The sequence below is a fragment of the Enhydra lutris genome, unplaced genomic scaffold (assembly GCF_002288905.1).
Source record: "Enhydra lutris kenyoni isolate GAN:26980312 unplaced genomic scaffold, ASM228890v2 scaffoldscaffold61, whole genome shotgun sequence".
NCBI lineage: Eukaryota > Metazoa > Chordata > Mammalia > Carnivora > Mustelidae > Enhydra > Enhydra lutris.
The window spans coordinates 4892975-4908621 of record NW_019154145.1 but is presented as its reverse complement, the minus strand read 5'-3'; the positions used below and the strand labels follow the sequence as shown (position 1 = coordinate 4908621).

The 15647-nt window shown below is 49.3% G+C and overlaps 1 protein-coding gene across 2 annotated transcripts in view; it reads right to left on the bottom strand.

Annotated features, from left to right (window-relative positions):
* LOC111158603 (F-box protein, helicase, 18) overlaps nt 1-15647 on the bottom strand; it is a 49071-nt gene that overhangs the window by 4549 nt on the left and 28875 nt on the right. For both annotated transcript variants that reach the window (XR_002641360.1, XM_022520739.1), the window contains 6 exons: nt 15292-15391; nt 15077-15198; nt 13087-13162; nt 12287-12484; nt 11618-11743; nt 9635-9741 (listed from right to left, as the gene is read on the bottom strand). Coding sequence is in view for 1 of the 2 variants with exons in the window: in XM_022520739.1 (XP_022376447.1) it covers nt 9635-9741; nt 11618-11743; nt 12287-12484; nt 13087-13162; nt 15077-15198; nt 15292-15391 (729 nt within the window). In the remaining variant the exon portion in view is untranslated. The remainder of the gene's footprint in view (nt 1-9634; nt 9742-11617; nt 11744-12286; nt 12485-13086; nt 13163-15076; nt 15199-15291; nt 15392-15647) is intronic.

The following is a 15647-nucleotide window of genomic DNA, read 5'->3' as shown; positions in this document are numbered from 1 at the left end:
CACTACATCTGTATCTTTGGGGTAAATACCCAGCAGTGCAATTACAGAGTCATAGGGAAGCTCTATTTTTAATTTCTTAAGGAATCTCCACACTGTTCTCCAAAGAGGCTGCACCAACTTGCATTCCCACCAACAGTGTGAGAGTGTTCCCCTTTCTCCACATCCTCTCCAACACATGTTGTTTCCTGTCTTGCTAATTTTGGCCATTCTAACTGGTGTAAGGTGGGATCTCAATGTGGTTTTGATTCAAATCTTCCTGATGGCTAGTGATGATGAACATTTTTTCATGTGTCTGTTGGCCATTTGTATGTGTTCTTTGGAGAAGTATCTGCTCATATCATCTGCCCATTTTTTGACTTGTTTTTTGGGTGTTGAGTTTGAGAAGTTCTTTACAGATCTTGGGTATCAGCCCTTTATCTGTAGTGTCATTTGCGACTATCTTCTCCCTATAAAACAGGTGCATCTTGCTTGGGTCGTGGTTAATACTTTCGCATGTGTACATCCCCTCAACCACCCCTCAACAGAGAAAAGGCCTCTGACACAGACCTAAGGGGATATGGATATAAGCAAGATGTAAGAGGTAGACTTTAGAGCAGCAATTATGAAGCTGATCTCTAGACTTGAGAAAAATATTACTGACAATACAGAGTCTCTAAGGGCAGAAATGAGATCAAATCAGGCCAAACTTAAAAATGGTATCAACGAAATGCAGTCTAAACTAGATACTGCCAGGGTAAATGAGGCAGAAGAACAAATTAGTGAGACAGAAGACGACAGAAAAGAAGGAAACCGAGGAGGCATGGGAAAAACAGCTTAAAGCCCAAGAGATCAGACTGAGAGAGACAAATGATGCCATGAAACATTCCAATGTCTGAATTATTGGGATCCCTGAGGGGGTGGACAGAGGGGGAGGGGTCTAGAAGACATAGTTGAGCAAATCATGGCTGCGAACTTCCCTATCTGGGGAAGGAAACGCATTCGTGTCCGAGAGGCAGAGAGGACCTCTCCCAAGACAGACCGACGCCCTGACATTCAATAGGACAACTCACGAATCTTAGAACTAAAACGCTTACTCTTCTTAATAACAATTAAACCTATCACATGTTAATGTTTTTATCAAAAACAACTGTATTTTCAGAAAAAAAAAGACTTGAAAGAGGAACATTGCTTCCATGTCTGGCTTGCTGGAAGACAACTGCTTCTGCGTTCAGCCTGTGGTGACAACACATGTCCTGTGGCCTCTGGAAAACTCCCCCCGTGCGCTTGTCAGAGCACTGAGTGAGAAGGGCGGATGACATCCCGGTGTCCTACACAGCACAGAGCATGGTGGCCAAGGTCTAAACAGAACTAAGAAACACGGCTGCAACTCTTTACCCAGGCTCTCTTCATGCGCCCTTCAATTTGTCTGACTCTCCTCCATCCGGGAGGTGGATCTGAGGCTTGCCCCCAACAAACCCTTTCCTTGTGGCATAAACTTGATCATACTTGATGTCTCGGTCTTCACTGTGCTCTGGGCAGATGAGCTCGATTCGGCTTCAGATCCAGTGAGCCAGCCAGGGGCTCCTTCCTGAGGGCCTGTCGTCAGTCCCAGCCGGCAGCCTGGGCTGTCGCAGGGTCTGTCCCTGGAGCCCCTTTCTGCTTGGGTGCGGCCAACCTTCGGGGCTTAATTTAACTCCTGTGGCAGGAAACAGTTTTGGGGTTCGATTGGGGCAGACGTCTCTTGGTGAGTACCTAGCTGATGGCACAAGAGCTCGTTTCTTCCTCCCATTTGGTTTGGCTCTCAGATTTCTTCCTCCTGTTCAGCTGCCTCTTAGCTTCCTTTCTTGCTTCAGAAAAGGCTGGCAGGAAAGCTGTTTGGTTCAGTCCGTGAAGCAACCCCCCCCGCAACTCCCCGCCCTGACTTCCAGGGAGGAACCAATGGTCACAGAGTCACTCTTGGCTTAGTTTAGTTTGTCTGTTGCTATAGCTTTTGATATCTTTGAGTAAAACCAGACACGTTCTACTTGGAAACTGGGAAATGACACTTTGATTCTCCCACATGCAACCCTCTGGACCATTCTCCAAAACTGGGCAAACACTTTTGGCAACACTGCTTGGCCACAATAGTCATTAGACTCTGGACAGAAATGACCAACTAACAACTCCATAAATTAGACAATACCATCTTGCAATTGGGTTTTGTAAAAGGGAGATCTTTGGAAGTTGGGCCTTTAAGATTTTGTTTGCATCTTGTTTGTGTGATATTGCTAAAGTTAATTTATAAAAGAGCTCTAGTTTAAAGGAAAGAACTTGTAAAAACTGGGCATTCTAAAACTCAAAAAGATAGGGCACCTGGGTGCTCAGTTGGTAAAGCGTCTTCTTTGGCTCAGGTCATGATCCCGGGGTCCTGGGATTGAGCCCCCTCTACCCACCCACCACTTGTGATCTCTCACTCATGCTGTCTCACAAATACATAAAATCTTTTACAATTATAAAATTCAGAAAGATAGAAATCCAAATGTTTAAGTTCCTGCGACCTTGGAAAATACTTGGAATTAAAAGCTAATTTAAGGCTATTGGTTTACTAGAAATAAGGGAACCAAGTCTGTAAAGCTGTAGAAGTTTTGTGAGAAGGGAATCTTTGGAAAGGAGTTTTGTGCGTGGTCAGGACTAAGATTACGAAGACTTACTATATAAAGAGTCTATTAGGGAGCGACTGATGCGTGGGGAAGGGAAGGGAGTGAAAGCGCGCGGGATCAGACACGAGTTGAACAGTGACTCGGTATCAACAGGAACCTCAGCTGGTTCTCTGCAGAGTTCCAAAAGTTGGATTACTCTTTAGGGCATCCCACACGGGGGCAAGAGTCCTGGTTTGTGACCATGTGCGTTGAGGGCATGCCCTTGGCAAGGCAGCTGTCTTCGGTCAAGGCAATCCCTGATGGTTCTGTGAAGCAGGACCATGGGCAGCGCTCCTGCCGCTGGGAGTCCCTCATTCCTGACGAAGACTTTCAACTAAGGCAAAGAGTGCATTCCAACAGATTCTTGCTTGAACCATCCCTGGTTCTGTTTGCTCTTCCAGATTTAAGGCTACGACTTAGAGAAATTTGGTAAAATATTCCTTTGGAAACAAATATGGAACACTTACCTTCTTCTCCCAATCTGATCCCTACAGAATTCAGAAACTCTGACTATTCTTATTTTTATAGAACTGTATGTATTTGCATAAGTTTGGTGAGAATCTGGTCTTATACAGAACACAACTGGAAACAGTGGTTATGTTACCAAGGCTTTGACAGGAATGTCCTATTTGAGGGACATGTGTATAGGCTCAGATATGACCAGACAGTTTCAAGGAACTAAGGATGACTTTATGGAACCAACGAAACCCCTTGGAAAAATCAGTCTGGTACCTTGCTTATAGGGTTCCCAGCAGCCTTACCAGAGGAGTAAAGGAGGTCACCTCCCAGCATGTGCAGGAACTTCAAGATATTTTGGGGACCTCGAAGATAGGAATTCACCGAAATCTGTAGTATTGTAGGTAATGTCTGGTGCCAACTGTTCGCTTTGTCTTCTTCGCCTCAAGAGGCTGTTAGAAGGTGAATGTGAAATTCCTTATGAAAAGTTCCAGCAGAGCAAATTTATCCAAAAAAAGGCGGCGGGGGGGGGGCAATTACTATTCTTGCCATGCTTATGTGAACAATTAGGCCAACTTTGTTAAAACTGGCCTTATTTTACAAACAAATGAGTCTTCATTTGGCTACCTTTGAAAATGAGGGCGATTTTAGAAAAACTGTTCCAGTAACACACCTTTGTGGGTGTTAGATTCTAGTTCTGAACGAACAGTCTTTGAGGGATCAGTTTGCCTGTTCAGCCGGACTGAAGCCGTGCTGGCCGCTCTGCCTCCGGTAAGAGTGGCCCTTGGAAGGGGCTCTGCTTAAGGCCCTGTGCTGTAACCAGGATCTTTAAGATGCGGACGGATTCCCACTGGGCAAATGAATCATTTCACGGTCTAACAGTTTCTGAAAGCTAAAAACAAACCAACCAACCACACCTTTAAAACCCCAAACATCGTGGGAAAAATAAGTTTTCCTTTACAATTAGCTTGAAGACAATCAGGCACTGGTGCAGTGAGAGGACAGTTGAGACAACTGTTCAGTTGCCCTGGCCATTGAGACGACCAGCCACCTGGCCCAAGGCACGATTATACAGCACGTGTCAAAGTGGCAGACTCTCCCAGTCCCCAAAACCCTGCTGGTGGATCCAAAACTGCCTAATAGCTTCCCCCCCAGACTCAATTCCACAAGGCCATGGAGCGTGTTACTTGTCTAGTCACCTGTACTGCCCAGCACTAACTACAGTGCTAGGTGCAGCACAGGGGCTGCCAATAGAGAGAACAGTCAATTAATCAAGGCACCTCCACTCTTTCCTGACGTCCTGGGGGTCCGCTAGTGCCACAGGTGTGAAGACAGGAGCCGCCGGGAAACACCATCATCCAGGGAACTGCCAAAGGGCTCATGTCATAGTCAAGTGTGAGCAGGAGGACCCGCATAGCCGCGGCAAACGCTATCCCAAGGAAGGAAAACAAAACCTACCCCAAAGCTTCGCTTGAACCCTCAGGCTTCAGGAACCCAAAGGCACCTGACACCACTACCTCTGCATCCCTTCCTGAAACGTTTCCAGGCTGCTCTGGTCCTCACCAGCCGTCGAGTCCCCAGCTCCTAAGTCCTCACCCACCACCTCCTGGAGGCGATCCTGTCCTCGTCCCGGTTGCACAGAGGAGGGCACAAGAGTTGAGAAAGGAGGTCACTTATGCAAACGTTTGAGAGATGGGACCACAGGAGATACGGGGCTCCAACCTGGGTCTAAGTCTAGAACCTGTGCTCTCTCACCACCAAGCAACAGTGAGGCTCCCCCTCTCCCACAATCTGCAGGATTCCAGGACAAGCAGGCACATGACGACAGAGCTTCGCCACGAGAGGTGCCGAATGAATGAGTGCATGTGAGCCACGACCCCACGTCTTCCTCGGGTGCCAGCCCCCCTCCCCCATACCTCCCTCCTAGAGCTGAACATCTCGACGACCAGTAACCTCGAGACCAGTAACCACCTCAGAGGACCCCCAGCCCGCATTCTCCCAATGCACCGACAGTTACCCCGTCAAGCCACCCGGACCCTTCCCTAACCCCCTCCTCTCGGTGCAGGTGCAGCCCCAGCTGCACCGCCAGCCCGCGCCAGCTTCACAGGTGAGGACACAGGTGCACAGAGTGATGAGTGACCTGTCCACAAACTATCCAGCCAGGAGACCTGAGCTGTGCGCCGAGGACCACCAGGGCCTCCAGAATCGGGCCTGGTCCAGCCCCAGGCCGGGACGGGGGCCGCCCTCATCCAGGGACAAACCCTTCCTGAGCGCCAACAGTGTGCTAGGCACTGTGCTGAGGATACACCTGTGCCACGTGGATTAAGACTCATGGATTCTGGGAGGCCGAGAAGCTGTCTCTGAGAAACCACATGACTTCCCGACACTGCATTCAACAATGTAGTGATTCTCTTCACTTCCTCAAAACTTAAGCAAACAAAGGAACCAAAGGGCTTCTGGGGATTCGCTAGATGTTCTAAGGCGGTGAGAGAGAAGGAGGCTGCCTGATGACCTGCTCCTGGTCACAGACACCACGGTGGCTTCTCACTCTGGGTCGCAGGAACAATGGCTTCCTTTTGTTCGAAAGCCTCAGCATGCAGGGCTGCCCCGTTCACATGTTTTCATGTTCTCCACTTCATTATCCTAGTCCCCTGCCCGGAGCCTTCAACACCCCACAGCCTTCCTCTCCCAGCAGAGCAGGGGCTTGGCCACTTCCAAAGAGGATGTCTCCAAACAGAGGCCTTGGCCGTGACAAAAAGCAGAAGTATTTCCTCTCACGCAAGGGTATTCGGACCCAAACTTCAGCTCACACGGACGGGCCACGTTTCCGGGGCTTCCTCAGGGCCCTTATAGGAGCAACAGATGTTTTCCAACCCAGCCTCAGCAAGGGGGAAGTATTTCCCTCAATTCCATACCCTTTTCTACATGGGGGAAAATTCATGTTCCCCATAAAATGTAGGTGATCACCCACTGACGAGCTTCCGACTAGCTTTAAAAAGCCTTTCAGACACTTCTATGTAACTGGTGGGGTGGGACTCTCAAGTAGACAATCTCTGTGGAAAACCTGGCAGCATCTAGAAAGATCACGTACCCATTTATCCTCTACCTAGAAACTGAGATTCTAGAACGTATACCCCAGGACGCACTGGCGAACCAGAAAATGATTTGTGCCTTGTGATGCCTCGTGGCATTACTCCTCAAGGCAAGAGACTGGACAGGGCCCAGCGGCCATCAGTGAGGGGCTACACCAGCCATGATACATGGACCCAGTGACGACTCCACAGCGGTCCCAAGGGATGAGAAAGAGCTGCACGCGAGACTAACAGGGAGTGATCTCCACACACGTTTCCCAGCGACAAAGCGAGGTTCAGAATGCTAGCTAGGGAATGTCACCTTTCACGAAAAAGGAGCATAGGAAAATCTGTACGTATCTGCTGATACTTGCAAAAAGAAATACTGAAGGATACATTGAACACAAATTTTTAAAAAATAGCTCTCAATGGTGCAGGGAGAGAGTCTGAAGGGGACAAAGACAGAATGAGATACAAAGTTCTGACGTTGAAAACATTATAACATAAATAAATAACATAAATAAACATAAATCTTATACATTCAAAAAAGATAATTAAGTCACAAAGAAGCAAAGCAATCCCTGTAGAGACAGCAAACAAACAGATCTATCTTCTTCAATTACACTGGCGGATCTAACCCCAGAGGAAAAAGAACTTACTTCAAGAGCCCTCAGAACATCGTACTCGTACAACACGTCCTAGTGGAATATGGAGAAACGGGGCTGTCAGGAAATCTCAAATTGCACTCAGTACTCTGCTTACAGGAATACTGGTACTACTTTGTAACTACTTCTTCAGTAGAAGAGTGTAAATAAGTAATCAATAAGTACCGTTAGGAACCGAGATCTACACAACCACGTAAGAAAGCAAATCTAGCGAGGTGCATTCTGTAGCACACTCACTCCACCACGAGCGCATTAGAAGGAAGGAGGGGGGTCTTACACTGCTCTCTATTAAGAAACTTACAAGAGTTCACAATTCTGTTTGGACCCTGACTTAAACAAAACAACTCAAAAAAGGCATTTTTGAGACAATCACAAAAGTATGAATATGGACTGGGTAGCAGAGGCCACATGGAACTATTATAAATTTTACAACGCAACTGCACTGTAATTATGGGGGGGGTCCACTTTTTTTTTTTTAGAGATATATATTCCAACTGTATATAGGTATTATTTGTATGTAGTAATTCAACTTATTACTTTCTTGACTTTTAAATATCTCAGAATTTTCCCAAGTTAGAAAAAATCCCATTGAGCCAAGCGGAACGCTGCTCCGCAATACCTCGGCTACAAGTCACCAACGCGGCAGCTCGGTTCTGTGATAAATCCAGCCCCCAGAGCAGCACCAAGTCTAGAGAAAACCACACTCCAGGTTCTAAAAAGATACTTGCGGTCAAAGTTTATACAAAGCTCATGTAATCTCTACCTAGAGATTGTTCGTACGTAAAAATTATAGTTGACCCTCAAACAATTTTGAAATGCACGGGTCTATTCACACACGGATTTTTTTTTTATAGTGTAATGCTGTAAATGTATTTTCTCTTCCTTATGATTTTCCCTTTCTAGCTTACTTTATCATAAGAATACCAGACAGAATACATCCAACATACGGAACATGTGTTAATCGACTGTTTGTGCTATCGGAGAGGCTTCTGGTCAACAGTCAGCTACTAGTTAAGTTTTAGGGGAGTCAAGAGCTACCGGCTGTCAACGGTGAGGGGTACAGGAGGGGGTGGGTATGGTTCAGGGCTCCTCACCCCGATGTTCAACGGTGAACTGTATTTCTACTTCCCCCCACCCTGGGGTCCTAGCTCAGAGATTGAGAACAGCTACTCTTATCTCTAAACCATGGGGCCAAGTCCAGACCAGCCCCTGCTGCTGTCAGTAAAGTTTTATTGGGATATAGCCACACTCACGCATTAATGACTTGCCTGCGGCTGCTCTCGCACTCTTGGGGCAGAGTTAAGCCAATGCACCAGAGGCCATACGGCCTGCAACAGAGACCTGACACATTTACTGTCTGGCCCTTTCAAGAAAAAGCGTGCAAAGCTCTGCTCTAAGTCCTCTCTGGAAACCGCTGGGTGACCCAGGTGCCAGTAAGGACACAACCCAAAGAAGGGGCTCTGGCTCTGGGATCTGACACAAAAGCCATCGCCCATGGTGAGGCCCCAGCAAAGCAAAGCTTCCTGGCGAAACATGCAGCTGATTTCAAATTCCAGAAACAATCTATGGCCAGATGGGCCCGTCTAAGAGCAGCTTAGAAGAAAAAAGTGCTACCAACACGCAGGGAAGTCAGTCTCATGCAAGAAGCTTTTGCTTTGGGACGGGTCCTGGAGTACTGGTCCGCAAAGCTTCCCCTTGGGAGGCTCTCAGACCATCTTCCTCAAATATGGGAAGAGAAATCCTGTGTGTTGTCTTGGTCATCGTCCAGCTCTGCGCCTGGAATGGAGGCTGGGGGAGGGCAGGCGTTCTCTGGCCGCCATGTCACCTCCGGGGCCTAGAAATGGGCGCTGTTCCGTTCTGAGCATCAGGGTTCTGTGTCACCACCACTGAACAACGCTAGGACTTCCAGACCATGTACTAAAAACCCATTACTGCCCCACACCAGCAGCCCGCCCCGAGGTGCAAAGCTGTTGGTGTTCATGGCTCAGACTCCACAGCTCCCAACAGTCCCACCTCCTTGAGAGAGCACGAAATATAGCGCTTCAGCTGCACAGTCTTTTCTGTTCTCAAGACAACAAAGGAAGAAAGAGTATTTACAGTAACTTTTACACTGAAGTTTTTGGTTTTTGGCTTAAGTATTTTTGGTTCAAGGAAAGATGGACCAAGTAGCCACTGTGAGCTCAGACTTCTGTTCTCGTTTCCAACAAAACTGAAAAGACTAACCGGCTTACATCCCGACCTGTGAAGGGCAGGAGAGGACTGGATATAAGTGGGGGGAGCAGGTTGGTTTGTAGGGAATAAAGAGTGAGCGCCGACCCTTCCCTATATCTTAGCTCTTGACCAGAGGCCTGGTGCCTGAATATTCCTTCTCCCCTCCCCAAGAACATTTTCCTTGGAAGAAGTCTGTTGGTGGTAGCAGCAGTTGCCGGTTCAAAGTGAACTGGGGAAAGGGAGGGAGGGATTGCAGACACAGGAAACATTCTTGCTGGTGTCTCCCCAAGACTGTTCAGCACAAAGTGAGCAAGGGAGAAATTAAGAAACACATCAACAGTGGAGATTTTAAAAGAACTTGTAAAACTGAATCAGGAAAGAATTAAGAGAACCCGCATTTTTGTCTCTTTGATTACAACGCTTCCTGCAGCAGCCATGAGCCCCAAAAGAAGCCCTTCTCTGCCAGCCTGGGATCCTGAACCAAAGGCCTTCCCAGGTCACAGACTGATCCCTTATTCAAACCCAGTGAACTCTGAATGTTGCTGAAGTAACTTGTGCTACTGATCCCTCTTACCCCAGCTAAAGTCAGAATGTTCTCCAAGGATTTGGTCATGATGAGACGCTTCTTGGCACGGGTTACTGCAACATACAGTAAATTCCATTCATCCTCAGAAAACGACTCTAAAGAAAGTGAAGGGAAGAAAGGTTTCAGCTCAGAGCCTGCTGATAAAATGTGTGTTCTCCTCTACACGTTCACAACCCCTCCCCGCCCCCACCTCCCCCACCAAGGAAAACCTCTCAAGACCTGCTGGCTGCACACACAAACTCTTCCTCCAAACACCAACTCCCAAAACATACAAAACCGAATAGACTAGTGGCACGAAATACTGAGTTTTAACCTTTGCTGTGACTGGTAAATCCCGGAGCCCGTTCACAGGTCGTTTGATACCTGGGAGGTTCTCATTCATCCCCCCAGATCTCCTCATGACAGCTGTGTGGGACTGACGGGGACACTGAGGCTCACAGAGGCCAAGTCACATAGACACACGGGCCGAGGCTGAGCAAGGGTCCGTGAGTAGAACCCAAGGCTACTTGTCTCCAAAGCCCATGTTCTTCCCTTTTCCTGACACTGTCTCTGTCTCTCTCTCTGGAAATGTCTTGGGCTGTCATATGACAAGCAGAGAAGAAACACACATCCCTCTACTGTGTCCCGGAAGCCTGGCCCCGACAGTCACCACACCAGCATGGCGGTGAGAACATGGCCCTGAGCCACTCGTCGGTGACCATGCTAAAAGGCACCAGACTGTGCACTTTAAATGGGCAGATTTTATGGTATGTGAATCAGACCCTGATAAAGCGGTTATAAAACAAAATATAAAAATATGTAAACACGCAATGGCCAGCAAGGAAAAAAAAAGGGTAGTAATGTATTAAATAAACTTTTCTTCTCCATATGGAGCCGCTGTTGCCTCGGGCCACTCCGCTGCCCCACTCTGCTCTAACCTACCTTCAGCACCACGTCTCTCTATGTTAGGAATAAATTCATCAGAGACCAGGAGTTTGTACCATTTCTACTCACAGCCTGCCAGTGTAGGCTACACCCCAAATTCTGAGTCCATAGTCAGCAGAATGTTTGTTTGTTTGCAGAAAAACGTTACATGGTTTAATTCTAAGATTCAAAACCAAAATGACTGCACAGATGCCCAGAACATAATAACTTGCCTTGAGAATAAACTTACATAAAAGCAAACAAATGATACAAAGTGCTTACTTTTTTATGACTTCCTGGCCTCTTTAAGTAAAAAGGACATTTAATTTTAAAAAACTACACTTTGGCGGGGGGCACCTGGGTGGCTCAGTGGGTTAAAGCCTCTGCCTTCAGCTCAGGTCATGATCTCAGGGTCCTGGGATCGAGCCCCGCATCGGGCTCTCTGCTCAGGGGAACCTGCTTCTCCCTCTCTCTCTCTCTGCCTGCCTCTCTGCCTACTTGTGATCTCTGTCTGTCAAATAAATAAAATCTTTTAAAAATTAATTAATTAATTAAAAAAACAACTACACTTTGGGGACGCCTGGGTGGCTCAGTCGGTTAAATGTCTGACTCTTAATTTCGGTTCAGGTCACAATCTCAGGGTCCTGGGGTCGAGCCCCGAGTCAGGGGCCGTGCTCAGCGGGGAGTCTGTTCGAGATTCTGTCCCTCCGCCCCTCCCCCCCACACGTGCCTGCACACTGCCTGTCTCTCTCTCTCAGATAAATAAAGTCTGAACAGCAACACCTGTGGGGAGCAGGTGAATTGTTTCAAAGCTCCTGTGAGGCTGGGCCGCCAGCATCTGTGGCGAAAAACCCAGAGCTGAAACAGGACCGCCGCGCCCGCAGCCTGGGAGGGGCGGACCCACAAGACTCACTTTCCTCAAACACACAGTGTGACGGTAAAAAACTGGGAGCTAGGAGGTGTCTTTGTTTTCCTTCTAGAAGGGTCCTGCCAAGAGGCCACCACACCCAGCAGAAAGCAGGCGACAAGGGGAGCCCCGCAGGCGGGCGGCACACAGACGTGTCTCACCGACTCGGAAGTGGGGCAGCTGCGCGAGGTTGTGCCTGGCACACGGCACTTTCACAAAATCATCCAACACGTGCACGGTGTCAAACTCCAAGCCTTTGGCCTTGTGCACAGTGCCCAAAATGTACTCTGTGTTCAAAAGAGAGCGCACGGTTAGGTGGGGGTGTGGCAGGGAAGGGAAGGAGAGGGGAAGAGAAAAGCGAGCTCTTCCCGCCACGCTCCTAAAAGCAACGGCGCAGCCAGGACCCTTCCTTGCCCACGTGTTGCTCTGGGGACAGCGGCGAGGGTAGAGAGACAGGAAACGACAGGAGAAAAGAAAAAGTGAGGGAGAGAAAAATGAGAAGACGGGGAAGGAGCAACTTCAGCGCAGACGGGCCACGACCTGGGAATCACGTTCCAGAGCTGGCGGGGACTGGCCCAGCCCTGCAGTCTGCATGCAAAGGGACGGAGCCATGGGAGCCCTGAGCCACTTGTCCACAGTCCCACCCCGAGGCAGACCCCACGACAGAACTGAAGGCCCGTAAGGAAGAGCGCCAGCTCTGCTCCCCATTCCCCAGGCTCTGAGGCGGGGGTGCCTGAGTTTTAACCCGCTGGGTCCCCCCGGAGGCCCCCAGGAAGAGGACCGTTGGACCGCCCTCCCACCGGGAGGTGAGAAACCCCTGTCCTCCTCACCTGCGAAGTCCAGGTCTTCTATGTGGCACCTCTCGATCCTTCGCACGAGGTCTGGGATCCTGGTGTTGTATTTCTCCACGACTGCGATCTTGGCCTCCAGCTCCTTGTCCTCGGCCGCCGTCACGTACCTCTTGAAACCACTAAAGCCTTCTTTGTGCACCCATCTTCTAATGAACCTGTCCTTAATAACGAGGTTCTCTGAGGAGAACACACACTCAGGTTAACACAACAGGTCGCACTAAGCTACGCGGCAGCAGCTCCACATTCCTAGCCAAGAGCGCACGAACCCCGGGGGATCCAGGTCCTAGTCCCGACTGCATCGCTAACGTGCTGTGTGGCCCTGGGCAAGTCAGAAAGGACCTGTGCTTTAGCCTCTCCGTCTCCAAACTTAGGATCGAGGGCCCGACCCTCGACAGCCTTACCTACTTCACAGGGATGTGAAACAGCGCAGTGCGGGAAAGAACTACGCTATAGGAGGTTAGAAATGACCGTCTGGGGCCCATGCAGAGGTTTCGGCGGATAAAGGTGCCCAGGCAGGCAGAAAGATGGTGAGGGAAGACAGCCTAAGGGACCGACAATAGGAAGAAACGCAGACTCCTGAGAGAAGGGTCTGGAAAGTGCTCTCAGGATCTCTGTGACAGGCGGCCTCGGGCATCCCACTCTTGATGGGAAGACAGCTGCACTGGTCCCCGCTCCTCCAGGAGGAAAGTAAGATCGCTGACACAGGGTGAGCCCGAGCCTTCTCCCGTCCCTGTCACCAGCGCGCTTCCGTCCACTGCACCGGCCAGGAGGCTACTCACGTTTCTTCCGTTCTTCCTCCGGCTGAAGAAGGATCCAGATATCAATGATTCTGTCCAATCCAAATGATTTAATCCCCTGAAAAAGTTTTTTGGTGGGATTTTTGGTTTTTTTGTTGTTTTCCATTTTGTTTTGTTACTGTTGTTTTAACAAAACAAAGTAAAGCAAACGTAGAGATGGGATTCTGAAATGAGGTGTTTTCGTGGAAACGGACCTCAATCGCACCCAAAGCACACAGCAGGCGACCTCCTCGAGCACGAAAGCACTAGCCACCACACGGCCTGAGCACTCAGGAACCTCGGACGCTAAGTCTCGGCTGCTACCTCAAACTCTTCCTCCGTTTAAACATTTCTTTTCTTTTTAATTTATTTATTTGACAGACAGAAAGCACAAGTGGGCAGAGAGGCAGAGAGAGAGGAGGAAGCAGACTCCCCACTGAGCAGAGAGCCCAATGCGGGACTCGATCCCAAGACTCTGAGATCATGACCTGAGCCAAAGGCAGACACTTAACCCACTGAGCCACCCAGGCACCCCTCTTCCTCTGTTTAAAAAAAAAAGGTGGGGGCGTTGGCAAGAACCCACTGCACGCTGCTTTCTTGCCTGAAAGGGGCAACTGAAACCATCCACCTTCCAGGAACAGAAAGATGGCCACGACGGAGGCCATGAGGACACCTGAACACAACGTGTGGCATGTGATACTTACCGCAGTGTCCCTGGAGGAAAGGACTACGCTAGAAAATGTCTACAGGTCCAGACTGTTGTATGTTCTGGAAGGTTAGCTCCTGCAGGAGGGGGCCTGCCTGGGTCACAGTGTAGCCCTTTCTACCCAGAAGCATGCGTGAGCACGGCCCGGGGCCACGACGCCACGGCGCCACACTGCAAGGATTTGTCCTCATTTGGGGAAGGGACACATAAACTGTTAACAGAGACCGAAAGGAGCCCACACGTGGTAGTGTTGGAAAGCAGAAGTGATCCTGAGTGTGGACACATGCTTCAGATGACACATGGGCGTGACGGAGGGACAACTGCCTACTGTCTGCCATGCCCGGTGCGGGCCATACCCAAGAGTGCTATCTTCTTACAATGACAAAGGTCCCTGAATTACACTACGGTCACTACATGAAATACTGCAGTCATGAATGCAGCGAAAGGGAAGACGCTTACGTGTTGAGTAAAAAATGCACAAGTATGTGTGTGCCCTGTTACTGCAATGATGTAGAAATGTGTGTCTGTAAGAACAAAGACATAAATAGCAAAAGGGAAAATTATTATCTGAAATCCTGAGATTAAGGGTGATTTTTTTTTTCCTTTTAATTTCCAGAACTTTGGGAACTTGGCTGTATAATCTTCATCGGTAAGACAAAGAAAGCTCCGACCGCCTTCTGATTACTGTGTTCACTGAGTGCCCACACAGAGTGAGCCCTCGGAACCCACCGTTTTTCATAAAAGGAGTGACTGTCTTTTGGTCGTGTTGCTTTGCTCTGAAAAGTTAGAAGCGTCATACACGCGTCACTTCCTCCTAACTTCCCCGTGAACCAGGTAAAGGAAGGGCATTATTTTTGTCTTAGAGATGGAGAGAGTGAGGCACACGGAAGCTGACTTGCCTCAAGCCACACAAAGTTAGTGACAGAACCAGAGCTAGAACCCAGGTGTGCACACCCTCCATGTGAGCAGCTCCCTCGTTCCTACACTAAGGGGCACCGCACACCACCACACCCGCAGACAGCCAGCCGGCAGCCTCGCAGGGAGACCAAAGAGGAGAAGGGCGCTAGTGCTTTCGAAGAGTGGAAGAGGGATCCTCAGTGCTCACTGGGTCTTTGTAGGGACATTGGGCTAATGTCAGCAGAAGGCCGGGACAACGCCTTCAGCCACGGAGCAGATGGCGCCCCAGACCCCAAACGCCGTTTGCGTCACAACCCGAATGCAGCCGACTACTGTCACCGGCTGGGTCTGTGTCTGTGCCGGAAGCAGCCGGCGGAAATGTGCTCTTACCCCAATCAGATGGATCCTCGCTGGGACTTCCCCTTCCGTCACCCGCACAGCCTCATCAAACACGTTGGCATTGGTCCGGGACAACAGGGCTACCTGGCCCTTGGCATCACCTCTAATGCCACCTTTTGGGAGAGAGCACAGACTCTGTGGCAAATCCCAATAAACAGGAAAACTAATTTTGGAACAAGTAAATGAAGAGGAACCTAAAGCCTTACTCTGATGGTTCCCTCCAACCAAAGTCTTTCTCCTCACTCTCTTGCAGACATCCAAGATGGTAGCTCCCACGTATGCGATTTCCACGCCAAATCGGAAACTCTGTGGGAAAACCACAAAACAAACGGAGTCAACAACCCCTCCCTGAAGCAGGTTAGCACATTTCTGCCCCTGCGAGGTCCCAGCCTTGCCGAACCCAACTGCTGATCCCTGACTCACTGGAAAGGGGATTTGCAAAGTCCCCACTGTAAACCCGCTCACAATCCAATGACCACTGACTTGACTCCTAAGCTTTCGGAACTGCAGCTGCCATCCCGGAAGCTTCGGGATACCTACCTTCCTTTACCCCTTAGCCCCA